The sequence below is a fragment of the Rousettus aegyptiacus genome, unplaced genomic scaffold, assembly GCF_014176215.1.
Source record: "Rousettus aegyptiacus isolate mRouAeg1 unplaced genomic scaffold, mRouAeg1.p scaffold_m13_p_16, whole genome shotgun sequence".
NCBI lineage: Eukaryota > Metazoa > Chordata > Mammalia > Chiroptera > Pteropodidae > Rousettus > Rousettus aegyptiacus.
This window is the reverse complement of record NW_023416291.1, coordinates 37,150,517-37,172,307: the sequence shown is the minus strand read 5'-3', so window position 1 is coordinate 37,172,307 and position 21,791 is coordinate 37,150,517. Positions and strand designations below refer to the sequence as shown.

Here is a 21,791-nt window from a genome sequence, read left to right as displayed (position 1 = left end):
TTCTGTGTCCTCACGTGGTCTTCCCTCTGTGTGTGTCTGTGTCCTAATCACCTCTTCTTATAAGGACACCAGTGGTAATGGAATAGGCCCACCCTAATGACTTCGTTTTACCTTAATCACCTCTTTAAAGACCTTATCTCCAAATACGGTCATATTCTGAAGTACTAGGGTTAGGACCTCAACACATTAATTTTTGAGGGGAACACAATTGTGCCTGTAACAGGAGAGGTGCCCCCTCCTGGTCGTTGTGACAACCAAAAACATATCCTAGATACGTGGTACTACCCCTAGTTAGGCATACTCGATATGGCAATTTCTTTGGACAATCCCTAAATTGTATCCAAGGGTGAGTAGACATTCTCCAAATCAATTTATCTATTTGTTTGTTTATTTATTTATTTTCAGATCAATTTTTTGATCAACGAATAACTATGATTAATAGCAGAATTATTCCTGTTTTGACAGAGCAGGTGATTAGGAAAAGGAAGCTCTGAGCAGTGAGGGGGCATTGGTGAAGGTTGGTGTTTGCGTCACTTCCTGTTCCTTCTATCCTTGTCTCCTGCCACCTACACACTTGCTCCTAACTCACCAGCACCGACTCTAGCCCCCATACACTGTCCATAGACTGCAGAGCGGGTGAGCGTCTTGTTCCAAGTCTTCCACCCAGGGGACCATTGGTTCAAGCGACTGTTTATCTGGGGTCAGGGGAAGTTTCCATATCTCAGAAGAGGAAATTTCAGCTTCCCCTAGTATGTGGGTTGAGAAATGGAGAAGCAGGGGTCTGTGGTCATGTCTCTGAGTCACAGTAAGGGGTGCATGGTGGAGCTGGCCCAAATCTATCTCTCTTTCGCATTTCTCAAGATTGTCTAGTTTCAAGTAGAGATATAAACCTGAGGTACCCTTTACCACTTTGGATCCATGGGAGCAGAGGTCGAACATTCTTGGTGGGGAAAAATAACAAAGTCCATGGTTTTTCAAGGATGCATTGTGTGCTAGATAGACACAGGAGCTCTTATTTAATCTCCACAATGACTCTGTGAGGTTGCATTTTATAGCTGGGAAAACTGAGGCCCAGAGGGGTGTCATGGTTTGTTCACTGTCATTTAGTGGATAAGTAGCAGAGCTGGTATTTGGACTTAATCTGTTCCTCCGATGGTTGATATCTTTTTGTAGCACCTGCAGCCTTTGAGGCACTGTCTGTAAACTTGAATTATTTCTGAGGACCCTGACCTTGTAGCTCTCATTTTAGCTGGCAATTATGGGAAAGGAACAGCGTGATTTGGTGAAAGAGACATCTTGGGCTAAGATAAGAGACCAGGAGTTGAATTCTGGGTCTGATCATCATAATACGTGTGGCTCTCCTGGGGCTATCACCATAATGCAGGTGAGAGATGATGGAACAAGAGAGCTAACTGTGAAGGTAGGAAGATGTATGGATCTATTTTTTTAGTGGGAAGCTGTTTGAACCTTTAATGAGAAAAAAAATATTGAGCTCAAGAACACTGTGTGTGGCATGTTACTGGGTCAAGAGTTGGGGATACACATGATAAAACTAACAAACAGTATATAAACAAAGCTACACACAGTCACAGAATGAAAAACTGGTGCCTGGTCTGGGTTCCCTTCTCATTCCGCAACATGTTGGGGATCCTGTGGCTGATAGGGAACACATGTCCAGGCTCTGGGAATTGCGGGGTGCCCTCCAACACAGCCACCTCCAGCAGCGCATGGTGCATCTTCCTCAGAAATGTCTCATTTTGCTTATACCCTTGAATCAACCCTTCAAGCATCTCGGTCGGATGCACAGTATCGGCCACTTCCAGAAGTCTTGCGCTTTCCATTTTGGGTATCCTACATGCTGAAATCCAGGTTGAACTTCACAGGGCTGATGCAGACCTCGGTGGCTTGGAGGCTCAGGGGGAAGCCACGGGGCTCCATCCTTCTCACATGCGAGCTCAGAGGTTGTGGTTAAGTAGTTTCATGTCTCTACAATCTGTATCTATTTATTTTGAAGATACAGCTAATGGGGTTTGTTTGATTGAGATGTGGGGTGTGAGAGAAACAGAAGAGTAAAGAATGGCCCCCAGGTTTTCAGCTTAAGTAGTATGAAAGATGGAGTTATTGTCGCCTAGAGATGGGGAAAGAAAAAAATGCTTACAAACAACACATTGAAATTTAGGTGGTTCACGGACTCTGGTCAAAATTCTTAGAACTTCTCTTGGGTCAAGGATGAAATCTTGTGTATAGCAGTTGTAGTCATGTCCTGTTTATATCCTCGATGCTCATATTTCAGTGACTTCTAGTGGTCAGCAGCTGCCAGAGTCTATCTGGTCTGGCACGTGGCAGATAAGTGCCAGGGAAAATGCTTTCTGAAACAGCCCTGGACTTGGTAACTACACACCTCAGAACCCTCACCCCTCAGGTGAGAAGAGTATGAGATGTCTGTCCCATGAGATGCCCAGAGATCCCTGCTGGGATTAAGCTCCCATTGCCTACAGCAATAGCCTGCTCCATAACTTATCTTTGAACATATCTTGTACTGACTGCCTTTCCCTCCCTAACGTACCTTGCTGGTGTTTTCTGGGATTACCTCCAAAATAAAATAAACTTGCACTCAAATTCTCATCTCAGAGTTTGTTATTCGGGGAACCCAAACTGAGACACTACAGGACAAGAGAAGACGAGTTTATGACATGGTTCTGGTTTGCTTGGGAGGGAAGAGTTCCTGGGATGTGGGACTTTCAGTCCGGGAAAACTGTGATGAGCTGACCTCCCTTCCAGGAAAACAGTGTGGAATCAGGGAAGTCAAAAGAAGAGAAAGCCTCAAAGAGAAGGGATAATGCAGACATAGATTAGACCATCATATTGCACATTATACCTCAATAAAGCTAGACAAAACCAAAAATACTTGGTTATAAAAATAGAAAAGAAAAGGGAACCATCAGAGTTAAATGTGACCCAACGAGACTGAGAAGCAGCCAGTGGACTTAGCACTGAGGAAACATTTAAGACATTGAGTGATTACTGAGCAAGTAGGAGGCAGAAGTCAGACTGCAGTAGATTGAGCAGTGAGGGGATGGGAGGAAGTCAGGACAGCAGAGTGTAAACAGCTTTTTTAGAATTTTGTCTGTGAAGAGAAAGAGAGAATGTTTATTGCAGCAGTGAGAATTTTTGGGGGTAGAAAGGATCTGAACATGTTTCCTTCTCTACTCTTACAAAATCCCCTATTATTCACATATTAGATCTCCTGGGTCTCCCAGGCTGATTTTTTTTTTCTTCATGATTTTCATCTTTTGGCATTTTGCATTATGCTCTGAGATATTCCTTTCATGGGCTCTTCTAATTTGGGTAATTTGACTTGACAGCAATCATTCTCTTCTTTAATTTATCCAGCAACATTCCTCTTATTTATTTTCGTTTTATTTAGTTCCATAGACCTTTTTGGTGTTGTACTTAAATTTCTTTACATTCTTTTTTTTTTTCATTATTCCTGTTTGAAGTTTTTGTCTGTCTACTCTAGAAGCTTTATTTTGCTGGGTGCCCATTATGTTGGACCATCCATTCTCTTTTTAGGGGCCTTTAGAGCCTCTGATGGGTGTCATTTTCCTTTGTGGCTCAAATCTGGGGATTGAGAATCTTAAGCAGGGGCAGTTTCCTCTCCACCCCAGGGTGACCAGTTGTACACTAGGCAGGATGCGGAGGGGACTCTCTGCTTCTCAGTTCCCTTACTTCTTCCTAGACTCAAGAACAAGGTTCCTCTTGAAGTTGTTGGGGAGCAGAGGAATCAGGCACACATTGATGGGAGTGATGCTGACCTTAATCCAGGAGGTCCATGGGCCCCTGGGCCAGATTCTTCCTAGGATGAACTGTGTCTGATCTTCAGAGGTTTCTTCAGCTTATCTTGGGACTCTCCACCTGGTATGTAGGGGAGAACTTTCACCTCCAGATTTACCATTCATTTATCATGAGTTCCAGCAGACTTTTGGTTCAATCAGCAGATATATTAGGGTATGGAGTGGAGGGGAACTGAGTCATGTACAGGTGGCCATTTTCCTGGAATCTTCTATTTCTCTTTCTTTAGCACAGGAAAAAGCAAACAATAGCTTGGGGAGGGGTGTCAAATCCTGCCTGCAGCCTTTTTTTGTATGCCCAGTGAGTTTTTGTATTTCTAAAAGGACATACACATATCCCTTTACCAATATGCCATATATGTCATGTGTGTATCTATCAATTTCTATCTATCTATCTATCTATCTATCTATCTATCTATCTATCTATCATCTATCTATCTATCATCTATCAATCAATCATCTATCATCTATCATCTCTATCACTATATGTGGCCCTCAAAATCTAAAATATTTATTATCTGGCCCTTTACAGAAAAAGTTTTCTGACCTAGCTTTAGCATATTTAAATGACACTGGAGAAGAGCCAGGAGAGAGAATGGAGAGAGGTTGAAGACTCTGGAAAGACAGAAGATAATCAATGGAGAAAGGTCTGCTGAAGAGACAGGAAGGGACAAGATTCAAAGCACAGAGGGAGGTTTAAAGGTTAGCTTTAAACAAGAAGAGGGACCCTTCTGCTGTTGTGGAAGAATGGAGGGGGAGACAATGGGCATTGATGAGGGAAGAAAGCAAGGATGGGTGTGGAAGTAGACATATTTGTAAGGGATTCCAGAAAGTTGAGGAACTTTCTATCAGTTGGTGTTTAGATAAGAATCAAGGAACCGAAAACAAGAACTCCCCATTGAGAAACTTGACTAGGAACAGGAAGAATAAGTTTCAGGTGGTGTGGAGGGTCTTATTTAGATCAGAAAACATATTTGTAATGGCTTCAAGCTGAGAGATTCTGGGATCTTACTGCTTTGATAGAGGAGTGGAGGAGGAACATTGTTCACAAAGAAAGCTGCTTTGGGCTGTAAGTAACATTACCTGACCCAAAGTGGCTTAACAAATAGAGTTTATTTGTCTTACATAGGAAAAAGTACATAGGTTGGTTCAGCAAATCAACAATATCATAAAAGCCCAGATTATCTCCATCTTTCCACTCTTTCATCCTTAATGTTACAATGACATCTTCTCTCCAAGTATCATAATCATATTATTTATTACATGATAATAGCCCCAAATAAGAAGTCATGGATAGGCTCTCCTTAAATTTGTGTTTGTTTTTATCAAGGAAAAGACATATTTTTCCAGCAGGTTTCTTATATCTCACTAGCCAAAATTGGCCCAAATGCCTATCTTAAACCAACATTTAGCAACTAAATATAAGACCACTATGTTTGTTATAGAAGGTTTTTCAGCCTCAGCACTACTAACATTTGGAGATGAATAATTCCTTGCTCTGTATGTGTTGTCTGCCTTGTGTATTGCAGTGTTTAGCAGCTTTCCTGGCCTCTACCACTTAGATGCCAGTAGCATCTCTCCTTGCCCAAGTCATGACAACCAAAAATGTTCTCTAGACATTGACAAATGTCCCTGTGGGGGGAATCACCCCCAGTTGAGTAGCACTAGGTTTAGACCAATCTCAACTCACCCCCTGGATTCAAGCTCATTACTGTCCCAAATCAGAAAACAATCAAGGTTCTGTTAATAAGGAACATGGGCTAGTGGCAATGGTTGCTGAGTAGACAATGAACAGTGCTTGCCATTTTTAGGTCAGTCCTGGATTTGAGTTTAGGCAGGTAGGAGTGGAATCAGAATGAGAAGGCAAAGGTGTTGAAAATGTGGGAGAGAATCATATGACATGGCTGATCATGAGATCTAGCCTGGATAAAATAGGAAGTAAAACTGTTGGTTTCAGGGAATGGATGCGTTTAAAGAGCAAATTTAGGATAACTGAGAGAAAGAACTTGAGAAAAGGTCTGGAAAGGGACCACTTCATTTATAAAAAGTAGCTGCAACCATCATGATTTGGATATTCAGGGGCAAGCATTAATTGAACATGCCATAGTGAAGAGAAATCCAGTTCAAGACACATTCATTGAGAGTCCATTATACAGAAGAAACACTTTAAGAAGTAAAGGTTAAATATCTCCAAGAATGACACGTATTATGATTCTCCTTGTCCTCAGCCTAATTCATCCTGGTGCCAACCAGATCCATGGGTATGATTTTCCATGTGGACTTGGATGTTCTAATTTTAATATTTTCTCTTCACTTGTCCTGGAAAGATATCCCCCCACACAAAAAAAAGATGCTTAGATTACAGGTAGACATAAGGATAAAACAAACAACAAAACAGAGAGAAGTGACGAGCAGGAGTGGGTTAAAGCCAGAGAGCTCCTTCCAGCAGGCAAGGATGGCATGATCTCTTAACATTTTGGAATCCTAGGACAGGTGCGGCCATTTTTAGCTTATAGTGGGAGACTTACAAAAAATCAAGGAAGAGTTTTTCTCTGAAAAATTTCTGGACATAGTATCCCACTTGAGAATTTCAGCCTCCTGGATCTTGGTTTTTGTCTATGAAAAAATGCTATGTTCTATGCTCTCTGAAGGTAGGGACTTTGTTGGCTTTTTGTATGTCTATTTCCTACTGTAGTGTCTGATACATTGTAGAACTCAACTAATATTCTCTTTGCTCTCTACAAGTTACAACTTGGTTTAGAAACCCTAAACTCCATAGGGGAACCAATACCTCCTGTAGCAGCCCATGAGGCTAGGAGTTCCTGGCCTAGTTATGAGAGCAATTATATGCAAGAAGCCCAAAGCCATGCCTTCTCTCCTGATGTTTATGGTTTATTCACAGAACTCTCTGTCCAGTCAAGCATGACTTTTCCTATAGACAATACTGCCTGGTTACACAACTGACCTTCCAACATTATTAAGTTTATAGGGGAAAAAGCTAGAAAGTTAACTCGAGGCCACATTTATGCATAGAAAGGGTTTTCTTAGCTTTTTACTACTCTGTGCTTAGAAAAATAAAAGCTCAAGAGGTGTTTTTAAATTAAAGAAAATATATTTCTTAAAGGGTGCTAATGTGTTTTATATATGTATTAAAAGTATAAAAAATAAATATAATATATGCAAAATGTAATATAGACATTCCCTTTTTAAAGATACACTCATTCAGTTTCCACAAAGTTAAGCAATAATAATAGTAATAATAATAATAATGTTTCCTTATTCATTGTGAGAAACCAGTAGCTTGAGTGCTGGCAGCTTTGGGAATTATTTCGGATTATCTGGGAAACTTTTTAAAGGTCACAGCCAATGGTTAGCACCTACTACAATTTTACTCTTATTGAGAATGATTAAGCCTAGTATCCATAAAGTTTTCTAATCACTTAACATACCCAAGATTTTTTCCCCCTTGGTTGTTTTCCTCTTGGACATTTTGGAAAAATTTTAAATGAAATTCCTTTACCTCTCTCTAATAAGGGACAGGTATTTCTTCAGTGGCTTTAATATTTCCACTGTTAGAGAAAAATTACATATCATCTCAATAAATATAGAAGATAATGTATCAGAAATTTCTCAATTTTGCTTAGCTTAAAAATAACATATTTTAAGGCTTTTTGGCTAGCAGATATGGTGGGTATGCACATGGGCAGCATAAAACTAAAGGAGACTGGAAGAATTTTTATGGACTTTGAACTTTGAGCCTATTTTGCTCATATAGTGAATAGTTTCTTTTAAGAAAATTCTCTTATTTCTATATAAGAATAAGGGACAACTATGAAGAGGAGTTTCAGATAGTGCTAGAAGCTCATTCTTTGGTGCATTTAGCTTGAGTTAACTCAAAAGAAGAAAGACAAATACCAACAACCAAGTTCCAGAGAAGTTTCCTTTCTAACAGGACCATTTCTTATCTCAGGAAGATCCTATTATTCCATGCATTCCTCCCCTATAATTATGTAGAGCAGCTAGGGTGGAGTCTCTCTCCTGGATTCCTCCCTATGGTATCCACCAACTCCATAGGGCTCACATTGACCTTTCTATGAAATAGTGGGATTTCAGAAGATGACCTCTCTGCTATGTCTATGATCGTAAACCTCTTCCCAAAGGAATTTATTCTAGATGGTAGTGGTGCTGGTGGTATGTTTTACCCATACTTCTTTGAATGACCAGAATATATACCAAGTCGGTTTAAGCATTTTTAGTAAGCTGGGTAGCTAGTGAGCTGAGAATGAAGACTGCCAAGCAGGTAATCAGGAAAAGAGATCTTTCCTTTACCCTCCAGGAAGAGGAGCCCATAGTAACACAAGGAGAGCTCATACAACTTAACATTAAAAAACCAAACAATCCAATTGAAAAATGGGCAGAGGACCTGAATCAACATTTCTCCAAAGGGGACATACATGGCCAATAGATATATAAAAAAATGTTCAATGTCACTAATCATCACAGAAATACAAATTTCTATGTTTCAGAATGGCTATCATCAATAAATGAACAAAAAAGTGTTGGCAAGGATGTGGAAAAAAGGGAACCCTCGTGCACTGATGGTGGGATTGCAAATTGGTGCAGCTACTATGTAAAACAGTATAGAGGATCCTCAAAAAATTAAAAATAGAACTACCTTATGACTCAGCAATTCCATTTCTGGATATTTATCTGAATAAATCTAAAACACTAATTTGAGAAGATATATGCACCTTCTGTTCACTGCAGCGCTATTTGCAATAGCAAGACACAGAAGCAACCTATGTGCCCATCAATAGATGACTGGATAAAGAAGAAGTGGTACATATATACAGTGGAACATTATTCAGCCATAAAAGGAATGAAATCTTGCTATCTGCAATGATATGGATGGACATAGAGAGTATTAGGCTAAGTAAAATACATCAGACAGAGAAAAACAAATACCGTATGATTTTACTTATATGTAGAATGTAAAGAACAAAATCGACAAATAAAACAGAAACAGACTCATAGATACAGAGAACAAACTGGTGATTGTCAGATGGGAGAGGGGTTGGGGGCTGGGTAAAAAAAGGAAAGGTATTAAGAAGTACAAATTTGTAGTTATCGTCATGGAGATGTGAAGTACAGTATAGGGAATATAGTCAATAATATTGTAATAACTATGTATAGTGCCAGGTGGGTACTAGATATATTGCGGGATCACTTAGTAAATTATATAAACATCTAACCACTGTGCTGTACACCTGAAATCAATATAAAATAATATCAAATGTCAACTATAATTGAAAAAAGACAAGGAGAAGAAGTTTGGGTGTCAAGGGGTTAAATATTAGAATAAATCACAAGTCCTCTTACCTCATTGGGTTTTGAGTAAGGGCCAAACCTGCTGGAAAGTGTAAAAGACTCAGACTCAGATTTAGGTTTCATGATATCTCCAAACCACTTTCGGACCTGGAACATCAAAGAAAATAAACAGATGGTTTTGTTAACGTTGGAGAAGAGAAAAGCCTGAGTTGAGAAGAGGACAGTGACATTATGAAAAAACTTTTCATTTAAAATGTAGTCTTATATAAAATGGAATGTTATTTAGCCTTAAAAAAGTAGTTGCAAAATACTCATGGAGATGTAGAGTATATTATGGGAAATATAGTCAGTAGTGTAATAACTATGTATGGTATCAGATGGGTACTGGATTTATTGGGGTTATCACTTTATAAGTTATATAAAAGTCTAATCACTGCGTTGTACACATGAAGCCAATATAATATTGTATGTCAACTATAATTGAAAAAATAAAAATATAAAAATTAAAAAAAAAATGGAAAGCACAAGAAAAAAAGGAATGAAATTCTGATCCATGCTACTATGTAGATGAAATCTTGAAGACATTATGCTGAGTGAAATAAGCCAGTCAGAAAAGGACAAATATAGTATGATTTCACATATATAAGATCCTTATAATAGTCAAATAAATTGAGACAGAAAGTAGAAGAATGGTTACTAGGGCTTGGCAGGGGAGAATGAGGTGTTATTGTTTAGTGGGTACAGGATTTCAATTTTGGATGATGAAAAAGTTCTAGAGGTGAGTGGTGGTGATGGTTGTACGACAATGCGAATATACTTAATGCTTGCGAGCTGTACATTTAAACACAGTTAAATGGTAAATTTTATATTATGTATATTTCCCCATAATTATTTTTTTTTCATATTACAGAATATGTCTTTGTTGTAGAAGACTTATAAAATATGCATGTAATTCCTCAATCTAGTGAAAAATAACTGATGTTCTGGTGGTATCCTTCCATGTGTCTTGACCTGGGATCCCCCAGAAGAAGATCCTGAGAGAGTTCAAGCATAAAGAGTTTATTTGAGGGGTGATCCCAGGAAACACCAGCAGATCAGTGGGAAAGTGAGATAGAGAAAGGAAGGCAGCCACTAAAAAGTGTATAATCCTTTCCACAGCGTTTCTGCTGTGGAAAACTGGGGCTTGGTACCATTGGGGAGCTCTGGGAGATAGTATAGGATACACCTCAGAGTCATTCCACCTCAAAGTCAAGAGATCTGGGCCATTTATCTACCATCTCCCATCAGTCGTGGTTGATGGTTGCTGTTAAGGGCCATTACTCTCTGTAACTACCAGCTTGTCCTGCGCATGGACCAGGCATATCCTGTGGGCAGTAAGAAGTACAGAGTCATAGGTCTTTGCAGTAAGCAGCCCCAGGCATGTAGAGATGAATGCTAAAGAGATATGAAGGGGCCACCAACAGTATCTGCTACATCAAGGTTTTCAGCCTCGGCCCTATCGACATCTTGGGTTGGATCATCCTTTGTGGCGAGCCTGTCCCATCCACTGCAGGATGTTTAACATCCCTGGCCTCTAACCACTAGATGCCAGTAGCACCTGTCCTTGCTCCCAGTCATGACAATCAAAAATGTCCCTAGACATTACTAAATATGCCTGCTGGGGGGATTTTTTGAGAACCACTGTACTTTGCCATTTACACCTGTACCCACACATAGACAAATATATAGCAAAAACAAACACTAAATGTTTATATACATTATGTAAACAAATAAAACCCTTCTGGAGCAACGTTTTTAACTTGCTTTTTCACTAATATATTTTGACTATCCTTCCACTCCTAAAATATTCTTATGTCTGGACATCTTTTGCTCTCCGGGGAGTATCTGATCTGTCAGCTTAGTTTCTTCCTTTCTTAGTTTGGTTCTTTGGGCACCTGGAATCAGAGTAAATAAAAAAAAGAAAGAGGAAGGGAAGAAGGTAGGCAGGGAGGGAGAGAAAGAAGGATGAAGGGAAAGGGGGAGAGAGAGACAGAGGAGATAGACAAAGAGAGAATGGGGAGGAGGAGGAGGAGCAGGAGACTAGTACTAGTACTAGGAAAGAAAGTGTATCTGTCTGGACATGTTTTGCTGCAGTAACAATCTCAAAATCTTAGTGGCTAAACTCAGAAAAGGGATACCATGAACTATGTGTCTTCTTCATGGTATTTGAGAAGTACAAATTAAGACCTTGAGTGATTTTGTGTTTCTTCTGGTTGCTGGACTATGTTTATTTGGCCATCCTACCTCCTGACCTGAACCATGTGGATGCCAGCTTCACTGGAATTTCTGCCTTTTACGACATTAAATTTCATAGTTTCATAGTATCTTGTTGTATAGATGTAGTATAATTTAACTAAATCTAGGTAGAAATATGTTAGCATAGTTTGCTAGTATACATTAGGGTTTTATTCTGTCCCGGGTTCAATTCTAGAGCCAACATGTAGTCCAAATTATCCCTGAGTGTCTCTTAGTAAGTCACCATTTTAGAGACTTATCTCAATAAGCCCAAACAGCCAGTGCTTCCTGAGCATTGGACACATACCACTGTTTCTTTTGTTCAGTTGCAGACACATGAATTGGCTTGTATTTAGTAGCCATATCGAATATAAAATATATATCTTGAAAAACTGGAAGCTAACACTATGTGGTGCCTCAGGAACTGGGATGAACTGAGGGAAGAGTACAATAAGTCTTTTGCATTGTGATCACTCAGGTGCGTGCAGCCACTGAGAAGAGTTGCCTACAATTTTCTTTGACTATACGTGTAAGTGACAGTGGCTTATATAGAGATGGTTGAATGGATGGTTATAAAGATGGATGTGTGGATAGATAATGTGATAAAACAAGTATAGCACAATGTTAATGTAGGTGATTGGTGTACCACAGGTCTTCATGTAATATTTTGTTCATTGTTTTGTTGTAACATTGATGAGGTGCCGTGAGAACTTACTTCTTGCTTACATCAATTAGCCTAAGGTAAAATGGGTTTCATCCTCCATCATTTTGCTTAAAGTTGCCAAACTTATCAACATGTTAAGTGACGACTTACTATATATATGTTCACTGCATAATTCTTTGAATATTTTTGTATGCTTGAAAATATTCACATTAAAATGTTGGGAAAATTAGCTTATTATCATTGTGCTATTGATAATTCTAATGGGTTGACAGACATTAAAACATGTTAGTATGGAGACTATACTACCGCAAGGAATTGTGTGTTTAAGCAGTGTGGTAGATTGTATTATTGATCTCAATTATTCATTACTCTATTGTAGTATTGCACCTTGTCTTAGCCTCATGATAGGTGGAGGGGTCTTCTCTTTTGACTTTGGGCTTGGATATGTGACTTTGTCCAATAGGATATCAGCAGGGATGCTGCAAACAGAATTGCAAGGCTTGAAATGGCCTTGCCCAGTATGGCTTGCCTTCTTGTGATTTTGCCATTGTAACGAGAAGAACTTATGTTGGGGAATGTTGAGGAACTGCTCCCCTTTCTTCTAAGCCTCAGGATGAATAAAAAAAAGCACACATGAATATGATCTACTTTCTAGAGCCAAGCCAATCCAAGCTGAGCCCAGCCAGGATCAGCTGAACTCCAACCAACCTGCAGACTCAAGAATAAGAAAAGTAAATATTCCTGTTTAAGCCACTGAGATTTTTGATATTGTTTGTTATACAGCAATAGCTGACTATTACAAATGGGAACTCTGAAAACTCTGAAAAGCATATTTTCTTAATGTAATAATTATTTACTTTCTTAAAGCCATTAATGAATTGATGTATCTTACAATCAATAGCATCTCAATGTAGAGAAAGTATAGGTGGTATTTACACACTGTTCAGAGAATATTGATTTAAATGCTTATTAAACTACATACCTGCAATTTTTTCTTAACTTTAAAACAATAAAGAAAGGGGTCAATGTTTACCTGATGGCTGAAGAGGCAGTAAACAAGGAAAATAAAGAAACCCTGAAGGCTATTGATGATAGTGAAGAGGTAAGCCATGATCCAGGCAGCTGGGCCCACTTGCAAGATGCCCAGACACCACGTGCAGCCCAGGATGAAGAGCTGAGCCATTGCTTTGAGTGTCAGCATCCTGAGGGGAGTAAAATAAAAAATGTATAAAAGATAATAATGGGCATGGACACCTCCCTAATGCAGTTGTTAATGGTGAGGATTCTGGAGCTAGACCGCCTCGGTTTAAATCCAAGGCATCACTGACTGTCTGTATGACATTGGTCAAGTTACTTTGCCTTTCTGTAACTTGGGCCCCTCATCTTATAATAGCCCTATTTCATAGCGCTGATGCAAAGATTAAATGAGACTAACATAAGTAAAGTATTTGGGACAGTATATAGAACAAAATCAGCACCATATATACATAAAGCATTTCCGAACTAGGTGCTCTTTATCTCTCTCTTTTATAGATAGGAGAGGTCATTTTAATTTGTTATTTAAACAGGGAGGCTTTTGAGATTAAAAGGGTGCTAATGATAATTACAGTGGGTTGACAGACATAAACTGGGACTGTCTCAGGCAAACTGAGACTTAAGGACAGTATACACACACACAAACACACACATATGTGCATATATATCCCTAATTTTAAACTATAATATTTTATGTTATAAAAGCTGGTTGAGGAAAAATTTGTGTAGTGTGATGTTACTGTATGTATGTCTGTGTGTTCTACAGAAATACACAGAAAAAGGTCTAGAGAAAATCTCACACATATCATAGCATACTTATCCTAAAGTTAGTTAATTCTTGCTTTTTTGGGAAGTGGAAGTATCAGGAAAAGAGGGGCAGTTACCATTTTTACTTCTCACCTCACATATTTTGAAAAATTTTGAAAAAAATTTAACGTTATTTTCGTGTTTAAAAGGAAAACAAATTATGTGTTCCAATTGAAGCTGCAAAATAAAAAACTGTTCATAATCCCCAACATTTTGCAATAATATTATACAAAATATATCTTAAACTAAATCCTTCCCGAACCCATGACACACAATTCTTAGATACGTGTTTAAGTTTGCTGTAATTAGCCTAATTGGTCTCTACGGGTTGGAGGAAACTCAGTTTTGTTGGGAGCATATTTCAGAAGTGCAACTCTTAGAGTTTCTAAAGAATTTAAGCTTTCAGTAACTGATGGATTAGCAAACCTAATTTGGTTATTTTTGATAAAGGGAGTACTCCTGTGTGCATCTTGTGTTGTGTGGCAAAAAGTACTGTTTTGTTTTTTTCCCATTCTCCTCCTCTTCTTTTTGGGTTAGATCCCTACCCTCTTTGAGTTTTTTCAAGGACACATGACTACCCAGTTAGAGACTATATTTCACAGCCTTCCTTGCAGCTGGATGTCACCATTTGACTAAAACAATGTGATATGAGCTAATGTGGATATGAGCAATTCTCATGTGACCTCTTTCCCATGAATGAGAAACTGACAGAGAACATTCTAGGGGATGGTGGAGAAACAAAATAGAACCTGAGTCCCTGGATCACTTTGTGGAGCAGACCTTCCCTACTAGCCTCATCTCTGGACTGTGACGTGAGAGTAACATAAACTTCTATTTCACTCTTTTTTAGGGGGATCTTTTTGTTTCATCAGCTTAGCCTCCACTTTAGCTAATACAGCTTCTATTAATTATGACATTGGGAAATGACAGTGGCCTTGCTAGTCTCCGGAGACTGATTGTAGGATATATGTGTGTGGTTTTGTAGGAGGGACAAGAAGGGGGTGAGTAGAGGAAGAGGGGGCCAGAAATACTATTTGCTCCATCTTACCTTATATTCTGGATGGTTGACACTTCACTGTTGAGGGAGGAGAGTTTCCTTTTCAAAATCCAAAAGACCGAGAGAAAAAATACTAAATTTACCTGCAAGAATGACACAATTCAGGAAGAATGAAAGTTAAAATAATGTACTGTGTTTGTTATAAGTTGCACACAACTTTGGATTGAGTTGGTAGCAGGTAGAAAAATCAAACCATACAACAGAGAAAATGCATGCCCCTTGTACTATCTTGAACCCGTTACTTCTGGTGCTTCTTCAATCAGGAACACTGGGGCCATATACTCACTTACACTAATAATGGCACAGACAGGGCCAAGGAAACTCCAGATAAATCCTTGTTTCAGGTGGAGCCAGCAGCTGGGAACAATGGGGAAAAGGAAGCAAAGAAATATCAGAGAAAGCACATGAAACAAACAGGAAGTGACACCTTTTCCTAACAGAAGTTTTCCAAGATCTCCTGAAGTTGTCAGCAGATGACAATGAAGGCTTTGATTGTTTACTACGATCAAAGCACAGTCCATTGAATTTTCACATGAGCATCATCAGGGCGGGACAATGGGGATAATTGTTATCTTCACTTTGCTAATGAGGGGACTGAAATTTGAAAACTCCAAATTATGGGAAGGATAAAGCTGGTACCTAACTATGAAACTCGCTCCTTCCAGAACCGTCCATGTTCTTACTGCCATCTTTCCCTGCTTCACTGAGAAAGGTTAGAGCTATTATGCTCAAGGGAAAAGCAGATTGCATTTGCTGTGGATATCTCAATCACTATCATTAACACTCCATTGGCACAGAGTGAGAGCCAAGCTTACCGATCAGGCGTTCCATAAAGGTGAGGCCTGGATGCTGCGGAAATGGCCACTATCACAGCTGGGACTCCGTAGCCAACTGGAAACATGAGCCACTTTATGAGTCTGTTTGCGCTAGAGTAGTTGACCACTGTCAGGTTGCGTGCAGTGAGGAAAAGGTGCAGGCCCTCCAGCAGCATCCAGGTGAAGGAAGCCAGGTAGAGGTAGTGTAAGGCACCTGCGATGATGGCGCACAGCACCTGGGGGAGGAGTAAAAGTCACTAGGGAAGATTGTTAGAATGCAGAGTGGCCCTAGGACCTCTCTTTTACACTGGCACTGAGTTTGGAGCACATGGTGTTAGACCAAGGTCATCAAACATAAAGGTGCTTAGTAATCAATGCCAGCATTGCCCACCTTGGCACCACCCCCTCCAACCTCTGGCCAGAAACTAAGGCCATTTTATTAAGGTGTCCAATGCAGCATGGCTTCATGGATTCAGCATCCCCTAGGCAGGGCAGGGTGTCCTTTGGGACAGTGTCAGTACCTTGATCTCAGTTCTGTCGACGGCCGTGAGGAAGAGCAGGTGGGCCAGGAAAAGGCAGAGAGAGAGCTGCAGGTGGAGTGAGGTGCTGGTGTTCTGGATGGCTTTGCACAGCAGGAAGGTGAGGGCCGCCAGGAAAAGGCACAGCAGAGAGAGGCTCAGTCCCACGTAGGTCATCACAGCCAGGGTGGGATCCTCCTCCTGGGACCCAGCAAAGAGGAGATCAGTCACACTTTCCAACTCTGGGATTATGGTTTCCCCCTCTGGAATAGGGCATCCCAAACACAAGCATGAAACTGGATGACGGAGAGTGTGAGAGGTGACTGTCATACTAAGTCTTTTCTTTTCAGCTTCATTGAGGTACACCTAATATACAAAGTGTTGTATATATTGAGTGCATACATTTTGGTGAGTTTGGAGATAGGTATATATCTGTGATACCAGCCCTACAATCAAGGTAAAAAAACATAACCAGTACCTCCAAAAAACTTCTTCTGGCCCCTCACTTTTTAAAATTTAAGTGTGATAAGAACACAACATGAGATCTACTCTCTTAATAAGTTATTAAGTGTACAACTCCTTGTTGTTAACTATATGCTCTTGTTGTATAGCAGAATTCATGCTGAAATGAATGGGTACTCCAGACTCGGTCTTGCACCCAAAGAGATGCAGGAAGTCCTATGCAGCAGAGGCTATTAATGTTTTCACACTTACCTGTACCTGCCCTTTGGCTGCTTTCTGTGAATCCCAGTGACCTTGCCTAATGGCATTTCCCCTGCCATGAAAGCATACTCGCATATGCCAGAGCAAGTCACAAGTGCCAGGATGTTAGTGTCCCTGGAAGCTTCCTTTAAATAATAACGGCACACAATGGAATTAAGCCCCAGTTGCCTATGGGGGTAACTTTCTCTTTGATACATCCTTTCCTGGCTGCCTTCTCTTCCCTGTCTCACTTCCCTACTGTCCTACCGATGTGTCCTGGGCTCACCTTCCAGACGAGCTACTTGTCTTCGAATTCTTGTCTCAGGATCTGCTGAGACACCCTGTCTAATTCAGCTTTTGGAAACTCATTTCATTAAAGACTGGAGCCAGGAATCTGGTGAGCCACGCAGACTTAGCCAGACTCACTAATAGGAAGTCATAGTCACCAGCCCTTAGAATTGTATGGGGATTTTCACTTTTTTCAACATTTCACTTTTTTCAACATTACTTTATAGAACTTTTTAATCTTTTGTTTTTTTTAACCTTAAAAATTGTAAAATATAACACAGACAGAAAAAGCATAAAAGTCAACCTATAATATGATTAATAACTTTTAAATGAACACTCTGATCATAAATTAGTCTGTGGACACTATTCCAGAAGCTCTTCCCAATTACAAACCATCTTCTCCCCAAGAAGTAGTCATGATCCTTTTATGATAAGCAATTTTTGCTTTTCTTTGTAGTTTTACCACCTATGTGTACAAAATCCTGATAATACAGTTTAATTGTGTCTGTTTTTCAACTTTATATAGATTGAACAATACGCTGCTCTACAGTCACTCAGAAACCCATGATAACAGAAGCTCCACCATCTTGTAGCTGCATCGTTTGGAGTATGTTGCTTCCTCATCACCCTTGAAGGTCCCACGTTGTCTATGCTTCATCCCAGAAAGGTAGTATTGCTTTTAATAGCCCTCAATCGGAAACAACCTAGATACCCATTAACTGTAGAACGGATAAGAACATTATAGTATAGTCAGGGAATAGAATATTCTACATCATTGAATATAAGTAAAGTAAGGCTATGCCCCACTTGTTGAATTTCATAAATATAATGATGAATGAAAGAAGTTTTTTATGTTTTTAACCTATTTTAGCTGCCTTACGTAATAAGAGAGGTCAGAGATTTCCACCAAATATTGTTCTAGGGGTACCACTTCCATCTGTCTCTGAGAAGAGAAGAGGGATGCAGGACTTCCTGTGTGCGTCTGACCTTTTCCTGCCACCTTTACTGCTGTCATCTGGGCCATTATATCTCTGTGAATCTGCTCTTGACCACTGTCCATTTTTGACCTGAGAGACAGAGGGATCTTCTAATGACATAAATATGAAGCATTCCTGGTAGATATATTCCATTGCCTTCCCATTGCAATTTGAGTGAAATCTAAATTCCTAACCATGCCATTCAACATCTGGCACATTTCTTCTGCTTCCGTCTCTCCAACCTTGTTTCTTTCCAACTCCCTCTCATTCACTCTGCTCCAGCCATGCTTTTTTTTTTTTTTTTGAACATATCAAATTTGTCCTGTGTTCAGGGTCTTTACACATACATGTGTCTCTTCTTTGGGTGCTCTTTCTGAGATCTTTTTCTACTGAATTTTTTTTTTCATTGAGGTAAAATCTAAATACTATAAAGCTCACCATTTTACAGTATACAGCTCAGTGATGCTTTGTACATTCACAATGTTGTGCAACCACTACCTCTATCTAGTTCCAAAACATTTTCATCACCCCCAAATAAAACCCCAGGCCTATCATGCAGTTACCCTCCATTCCTTCCTTCCCCCAGCCCCTGAAACCACCAATTTGCTTTTTGTCTCTATGGATTTGCCTTTTTTCTGAACATTTCACATAAGTGAAATCATACACTTGTGTGCCCTTTTGCATCTGGCTTCCTTCACTCAGCATCATGTTCATTCATGTTGTAGCACTGCTGACTCTCACTATTCAGATTTCAGTTTGAATATTAACCCTCCTGTGACCACTCTGACTAAAGCGGTGTGCCTCTTTGGTCACTCCAGTCCCTTGTTCATTTTAATTTTTTTATTGCACTTACTGCCACCTAGGAAGGGCTCAAAAATGATTAGCTGAAGGAATTAAATGTTTAACATCATACCTGGTTGGTGAAGGCCAAGAGGACTGCAAAACTGGACAGGTGGGTACATCTGCATGTGGTATGACTCTTGTTCACTTGTATCAGGAAACAACCATCCCTGGACCAGTGGCCACCTTCCTCTGTGCTTTTCCAGAAGACACAGAAGGCCTTTTTGCTCAGGGTCTTCATCTGAAAATAGAATGGGCTCATTGTATTCTGCTCAGGAGGGACAAATCTCAGTCATTCTAGCCAGAGTGGTGAATGAGGAGAATCATGGCTTAGAAGTGACTCATGTGATTTCTATTTTAAGTAAAGAGGATGGCCACCAGGGTACCTGTCTCCATAGTCCCAGCTCTATTGGAATTTCACAAAACGTGAAACAAGGTCATCAATATCTGTGGGAGCCAGAATTTTACAAGGTGTCATTCGTTTTAGAACTTTGTCCCCTGCCATGGGAGTCAGATGAAAAAAGAGTGTAAGGCTCCCACAAAGTTTTCTCCCAAATATTCTCTAAACCATATTTCCCTGGTCCCTTCATACCAACTCTGTCCCCGACAACAACACAATAATTGCTCATGCAATAAGCGAGGGTAGCGTGGGAAAAAACATCACCAGGAAAGAGAGAATAAAATTAGCTTAACCTCTTCTCTTTATGCCTCAGGCCTCTAGAGCAATACTTCATGGGGTCAAGGAGATGAGCAAGATGCTTTCTTGTTTGAAGCCTATATCTTCTTTGATAATCCACTAGCCCATTCCCAGATTTCTCACTTCACCCCTGCTGCCCCATGTCATACATTAAAAATTCCATACCCAGATTTTATACATCAGATAGAAAAACCTACATTTCCCCACCTTTCCCCTTTAAATCTTATTTTCTTAAAAAAATTTGATTTTTAGATTAAATGCACTTTTTCAACTTTTCAAGTTTAAGGTATACAATGTAATGATTTGGTATATGCCAATATTGTGTAATAATAATCACAATAAGATTAGTTAACATCCATCACCTCACATAGCTACAATTTTTATTTTGTGGTGAGAACTTTTAAAATCTACTCTCTCAGCGACTTTCAAATATACAATACAGTGATTGTTAACTAGAATCCCTGTGCTTTACATTAGATCCTTCAGGACTTATTCTTCTTATAACTGGAAGTTTGTATCCTTTGGTCACCTTCACCTGTTTCTCTCACACCCTGGCCCCTGGCAACTACCAATCTATTCTGTTTCTATGAGTTTAGCTTTTTTAGAGACCACACATGAGTGAGATCATACAGTATTTTTCTGTCTTTGTCTGATTTATGTCACTTGGAATAATGGTCTCAAGGTTCATTCATGTTGTCACAAACGGTTTACTTATTGTCTTAACAGAGCTGAAAGGAAAGAGAGCAAATTAATTTTACTGCATCTATGTCTGGCTAGTGCCCCTCCTACTTTTAAGAGTTTAGGCAGCCAAGTGGGTACTAGACTTATTTGGGGGAATCACTTTGTAGAAAAAAAAAAAAAAGAATTTGGGCATAGAATGGGAAAAGGCAATGGATTAAATAAGTTTTTTTTCTGATTAAGTTATGTAGTCTTTACAGTTAATACCAGGCTTCCGTGCAGAAATGAATATTATGTCTCACTTCAAATTTCATAGATATAGGAGGTATCTGCAACTAAAATAATTCCACACACTAGAATAATGCTGCCCAAGAGAAATAGCATGTAAGTCACTTATGTAATTTGAAATTTTCTACCAGCTACATTAAAAAAGGTAGAGAAACAGGTCAAATTAATTTTAACAATAGATTTTATTTAACTCATTATATTTGAAGTAGTATTTTTTAATATGCAATTATAAATCAATATATGTAATCAAGGTAAAAATTATTAAGGAGATATTTTACTTTACATTCTCTTTTCTTATTAAGATTTTGGAATCTGGAAATACTAAGTCTTCAAAATACTGTCTTTGAAATCTCAATCTTGACCCATCACATTTTATTTTAATTAATTATTTTAATGAACATAATAAATGAAAATTTTATTCAAGATCTTGTGGAATGTTGGGGAAAAGGGTTAACATTGCCAAGCAAATTGCAAACAATTATGATTTAAAAAAAAAAAACTCCTATGATTTAAAAGATTTAAAAAAAAATCTCTTCTAAGGTCTCTAATATTTCCCCAAAGTTCCCCTTAATTTTTCACTCCATTTTAATCTCTTCTCTGCTACTCTCTCTCAGCTCTACTTCTCCATTGCCTGTCCACCATTTCTTTTTTTCTCTACAGCAATTTTTCTCGCTCTTGGCATCTTTAATATGTATATTCATGCCCACCCTATCAACTGTCCCTTGAAGAACTAGTATTTTAAAACTTGAAAATGGTAATAAGTGGATTCAATGGTGAGCACATCTTATCAGCCTTTAGTCTCCAGGATGACACCATCCTCAACGATTAGAGTTAGCAAGCTATCGTACCCCATTGCCAAGTGGAATTCACCATCCCTTACTGTGTTCACTTTTTTCTTATCTCTTTCTTCCTTATCTCATCCTTTCTTCTTATTTTTTATTTCTGCATTCAATCATCATTACCCATTTCTTT

At 39.2% G+C, this 21,791-nt stretch overlaps 1 protein-coding gene and 1 pseudogene across 1 annotated transcript in view; both read right to left on the bottom strand.

Moving 5' to 3' along the window:
- Nucleotides 1-65: 65 nt before the first annotated feature.
- LOC107510499 lies at nt 66-1,982 on the bottom strand (annotated as a pseudogene).
- A 2,308-nt stretch (nt 1,983-4,290) lies between these two features.
- Nucleotides 4,291-21,791, bottom strand: part of ADGRE3 (adhesion G protein-coupled receptor E3) — a 62,753-nt gene continuing 45,252 nt past the window's right edge. The window contains exons 11-18 of the mRNA XM_036234318.1: nt 19,230-19,397; nt 16,353-16,550; nt 15,832-16,067; nt 15,307-15,373; nt 15,008-15,099; nt 13,151-13,319; nt 9,231-9,326; nt 4,291-6,170 (exon numbers count right to left, since the gene is read on the bottom strand). Of these exons, the coding sequence (XP_036090211.1) occupies nt 6,162-6,170; nt 9,231-9,326; nt 13,151-13,319; nt 15,008-15,099; nt 15,307-15,373; nt 15,832-16,067; nt 16,353-16,550; nt 19,230-19,397 (1,035 nt within the window). The 3' untranslated portion in view covers nt 4,291-6,161. The remainder of the gene's footprint in view (nt 6,171-9,230; nt 9,327-13,150; nt 13,320-15,007; nt 15,100-15,306; nt 15,374-15,831; nt 16,068-16,352; nt 16,551-19,229; nt 19,398-21,791) is intronic.